We start from the raw sequence: 4,980 nt of genomic DNA on the forward strand, positions 1-4,980 counted from the left end.
GCCTGATATGGTTTTGTGAATTTGGTTATGTGGTGACAACATGTCCCTTTGTTATGAGTGTCCCCGTGGTGTGCAGCTTGTTGGGGCGGTAGTGTGTGCGCCATGGGTTTCAAAATTTGAGACTGCGAACAGAGTAAAGGCAGCACGTGTGGCGCTGGCTGGCGGATGCCACCCGCTTTACTATAGCCGTTCATCAACAGAGACGGCCTGGGCTCCAAAACGGAAAAGATTTCAGGTGCATCTGAGCCTGGGCTCCAAAACGAATATCCACTAGTATATATACTATTTTATCATTCTAAATATGTTCATATCTAAAATATTTCAAAGATAAACTAAAAAAATCGCAAGCGAGCATAATTTTTGTATATTTTTATTTTATATTAAAAAGAATAGTGCATATACCACCTAAAAAGTACTCCCTCTGTCCCAAAATTCTGACTTTTTTTTGGATTTGCTGTAAGACTGGATTTTGGTGCATTTCTTATTTGGATTTAAGAAAAAGAAAAATATGCTGTAGACCATTATACTTTACTGCATTCAACACTCTGACATATATGCATTCTAGAAGAGCAAATCCCTATCATTTGGGATATTAATCTAGGTATACATGCAGGCCTAATAAATAAGAAGGGAGGTAGTTCGATGATAGCACCGAACAAACATACAGTAAGTTACTATGTAGTGATCATCATAAGGACAATCAGCATAGGGCAGGCAACCGCAACAACATCGCATGCCGTAGCCACGTTCTTCAGTGTTTTCATACAACTTACACGGGCTTCACTAATATCCCTACACATTTAAGAGCACCCATATTAGACAAGCCTGAATAAATAGATTTTCTTTTTAAATTTAAATAAGAATAGAAATACCATGTAAAAATAAAGCTAGGTACTGGATAGCATACAATCATACTGTATTCTCAAATAAGATCCCCATGAGGCAAGTGAATATATCTGGGTTGCCAATATGAGACAAAACAGCTTAAAGTTTCAATAACGGCTTGGAAGACCTAACACGAGAACATACATTTTTCTGTGTCCGGTGAAACTGCAATTCTGGTAAGACCCATGAGGTGATGAACTAATAGGATATTTATTTGAATAAGTGATTCGGTATCAACAAACCATTTCATAAATATAAAAAGTGGAGCTTATTCATACTGGATCAACTCTATATACCACTACGCGATATGACACCTTATACAGTTGAGAATAAAACTTGGCAATGAAAAGAGTATGTGATATGGTAAGACTTCGTTTCAAACGATGTACCTCATAGCTGCATTATAGGCAGCTTCTCCTGCAGCACTCTGTTGTTCCAGCATCTCCATTACATTCCTGTGCTCAGCTAGATACCTTTCAGACACCGCACGGTCCTTCTCAATCTCCGCGTGCAGGCGTTTTATTGCCTCCCGTCGTTCAGCTATCTCATCTTCGGAATAAATCTTCGCTCGGCCATTTATTCCCTAAATTCGAAAAGAAGGCGCATGTGCAAACATTAGAAAAAAAATGCTAGATCTAAAGTGAAAAGATAATGCATGCCAGTAATTTGTTACGCTCAGGATGAAGATCCAACAAATTCCAAAAAGGTGGAGTAAGCACCTAGCGACTTCAATAACGAATAATTCTTATCGAACATATTTCCTTGATTTGTTGTTTTAAATTGGGTGAAACGGAAAAAACAAAGGGGATCAGATCTAAGTTGGTTTGCAACAAATCAAATCAAATAAGAAAAACCAGTGAGGTAGTTTACTTACGGGAGCACCATCGGACATAATCCGAGAACCAGCCGCCGTCGAGAGCGCGTGGACGGGCCCCATACGGGGGGGCATCGGCGTCGATCTGAGACCAACGGCCGGCATCTTTCGAATAAGCGATCGCAGCGCCATCACGTTATACACGCTCGGGCTTATTGGTGGCGGCGGCGGTGGCGGCGGTGGCGGCGGCGGCGGCGAAATCTAGGGTTCGACTGGCCTTGTTTCGCTTTCTATGCTGCTTGCCTCGTTCAGACCGTGCACGATATCTGTGGCAAGGAGGCGACGGGCCAACTACAAGCTTCGGCCGGTTTCCGACTCCACCACCAACACAAAACTTGTAGCGCTGGCTTCCCTCAAACCAAAAATCTTGTGGTGCTGGCCCATACAAGGCCCAAACTCTAGTTCCAATATACTGTGGAAAAAAATATCACATGTACTCCTTCTGTGGGAGAAAAAAATTCTCGAATATGCACGAGAGGCATATCATCCATTAAAGAGGAGAGGGAAGACTTCCCAAAGTTTTACAAGCTTATTTACATGCCGGCCAAAGCTGGCACCACCCACACAGACTAGTGTATTATGTTACATCTTCCCACGCTACTCTCTCTACCTCAAAACCCCAAGCATTACGTTTCATCATGCCCGCCATGGCCCACAGCCGTCCCTCTTCCTTGATCCGACTCATCGTCAGAGCCACCAAGGGGGACACGCCGTTGAACACGACGTCATTCCTATGCTTCCAAATCATCCACATAGTGAGGAGGCATTTGGCCCTCGTGGCTTTTCGATCCTGGTCATGCACATTCTGCCTCACTCCATGCGTAGATGTCCTCGTCACCGAGAGGCTCAAACTCCGCCCTGCCAGTGATCTGGCCCACCCAATGCCAAATCTGTCTCGCAAATACACAACCAATCATCAGGCGTTGGATCGATTCCTCACATTGGCCGCAAAGAGGGCACGAATCCTGATGCGGTAGACCACGTCTGGCCAAGCGATCGGAGGTCCAGCAGCGATTCCGAAAGGCCAGCCACGCAAAGAACTGACATCAAAGAGGGGCCTTGGAGCCCCTGGTGAAATCCGCCGTAGGATCTGTCTGTAACCCCATGATCCCGCCGCGTAAGCAGAACTAGCGGAGTAATGCCCATCTTTCTCCCAACTCCACCTCACCACATCCGGCTCGTGATCTGTCACCGGCACCTCCGCAACATGCTGCCATAAATCAAGGAATTGCCATAGCGTATCCGGGGTCATGCTCGGGCCAATCAGCCATGCCCAGCTGTTGTCGAGCAAGGCGTCAGAGACGAGTAGAGATCGCTTGATCCTGGCGGTATCCTGTTGTAGACCAGCGGCGCAATTTCAGACGCCTGCGATCCGTTGAGCCATCGATCCTTCCAAAAGAGCGTGGATTTGCCGTTGCCCACCGTTGTGTGTGTGGCCGCGTGGAACAATGCTAGCGCCTCGGGAGGAACCTTGATACGAAATTCTGACCACGCCCTGTCCTTGTCAATTTTCTGCAACCAAGGCCATCGAGCCCTTAACGCTTTATTCATCCACTGAAAATTAGGAATTCCCAGTCCACCTGCCCACTTCGGACGGCAAACTGCATCCCAAGAAATCGCGCAGTTGCCTCCTCTGGCGTCTTTGTGTCCACACCACAAAAATCTCCTGCAGATCTTTGCAACTGCCGAAAGCATTTTTGCCAGCAGATCTAGCGCCATCATTGAGTGGACGGGGATAGCACTTAAGGTAGATAAAATGAGGAGCAAGCAGCCACTCTTTGGAAGCAAAGATGCCTTCCAAAGTGGCAACGCGTCGGCGGCCCGATCCACCAGGTACTGAAGTTGCGTGGCACTTGGCTTCCTAAGCGTCAGAGGCAACCCAAGATACTGACATGGGAACTGGGAGGTGGGGCAACCCATGCGATCTAAAACCTCCTACATCTCCTCCGGAGAGCATCGAATGGGCACGAGTGTTCTTTTGCTCATGTTAGCCACCAAACCGGAAGCACATCCAAAAAGCTCCAAAATTGCCCCACAAGTGGGAGTCTCAATCTCGTTTGGCTTGAAGAACACGACCACATCATCGGCATACATCAAAATCCGCTGCCGTAGACCGGAGCGAGTAAGGGGAGCCAGTAAACCTTTGTCCGTCGCATAATGGAAGAGGGCAAGCAGGGGTTCCATGCAAATGATGAAGAGCATAGGGGACAACTGATCCCCTTGCCTGAAGCCCTCGCATGGCAAGATTGGCCTCCCCGGCAGGCCATTCACCGAGCATGGGAGAAAATTCGAAAGGTAAATGGTTTTCAAAGGACGTAAAGAAAAAATGGCATCTCTTTAATAATAAAAATGCCATATCTTAACATAAAAATAACATCTCTTATTTAAAAAAATAAAAAATGACATCTCTTAACATTAAAAATGCCATCTCTTCAAATAAAAATGTTGTCTCTTAACAAACAAAAAGTGACATCTCTTAATATAAAAATGCCATCTCTTAATAGCAAAAAATGAATCTCTTAATATAAAAATGGCATCTCTTAATAGTAAAAAATGACACCTCTTAATATAAAATTCTCATCTCTTAATAATAATAAAATACCATTTTTATGAAAATGGCATGCGCTTAGAAAGTAAAACATTCATGCCATTAAAAATAAAAATTCATCTCTCATCAATACAAATGCCATCTTCTTAAAAAAATGCCATGCTAAAAAAAATAAAACTATCATGTGAGGAAATGAAATAAAACTAGATTTTTGGGATTGAAAAATGCATGTGGCATTTTAAACACAAGTGGTTCGCAAATGGCACTCCTAGCCCTGTGGCTATGGGCGTTCGGGCATACATAGGAGGTCGCGGGGTTCGATTCCCTCGTCTAGCGCATTTTTGGAAAGAATTAAATCATGTGTTTGTCGGAAGCTGCTGCACAACAAACCACTCCGGCCATCCTACATGGCGCCGGTTTTGCTTTGAGATTCGTGCGACAGCAGGGAGGGCGTTCGTTGGGTTTAGCCCCCCTGGCGAACGGTCCCCATTTTACATTTCTGTTTTCTAAAGGATATTTTTTAGTGTCTCAATGTGTCCATGCTCCTTATGTTGCGGATGTGACCGCCAAGAAGACATTAACTATGCATGATGGGCTAAGTTTTGCAAACAGCTTGCGCGTTCATAGGATGAAAGCCGGGTCGGACCGTCTAAGGCCCTATTTGTTTGGGCTT

The 4,980-nt window shown here is 45.1% G+C and overlaps 1 protein-coding gene across 1 annotated transcript; it reads right to left on the reverse strand.

The window, feature by feature from the left end:
• Positions 1 to 490: 490 nt before the first annotated feature.
• Positions 491 to 2,069, reverse strand: LOC119325711. The gene is made up of 3 exons (XM_037599445.1): positions 1,760 to 2,069; positions 1,275 to 1,468; positions 491 to 792 (listed from the first exon to the last, which is right to left on the reverse strand). Exons 1-3 carry the CDS (start codon positions 1,889 to 1,891, stop codon positions 675 to 677), a joined length of 444 nt encoding a protein of 147 aa, XP_037455342.1. The 5' UTR covers positions 1,892 to 2,069; the 3' UTR covers positions 491 to 674.
• Between the last annotated feature and the right edge of the window lie 2,911 nt (positions 2,070 to 4,980).

This window comes from Triticum dicoccoides, chromosome 6B (genome assembly GCF_002162155.2).
Source record: "Triticum dicoccoides isolate Atlit2015 ecotype Zavitan chromosome 6B, WEW_v2.0, whole genome shotgun sequence".
Lineage (NCBI taxonomy): Eukaryota > Viridiplantae > Streptophyta > Magnoliopsida > Poales > Poaceae > Triticum > Triticum dicoccoides.

Bases quoted from the DNA above. Each gene is read 5' to 3' on its own strand.
- LOC119325711 (XM_037599445.1), bottom strand. From the start codon at position 1,891: ATGGCGCTGCGATCGCTTATTCGAAAGATGCCGGCCGTTGGTCTCAGA. The intron at 1,469-1,759 runs GTAAGTAAACTA...TTTCGAATTTAG, and splicing joins TTATGTCCGATGGTGCTCCC to GGAATAAATGGCCGAGCGAA. The intron at 793-1,274 runs GTACATCGTTTG...TTAAATGTGTAG, and splicing joins GCCTATAATGCAGCTATGAG to GGATATTAGTGAAGCCCGTG.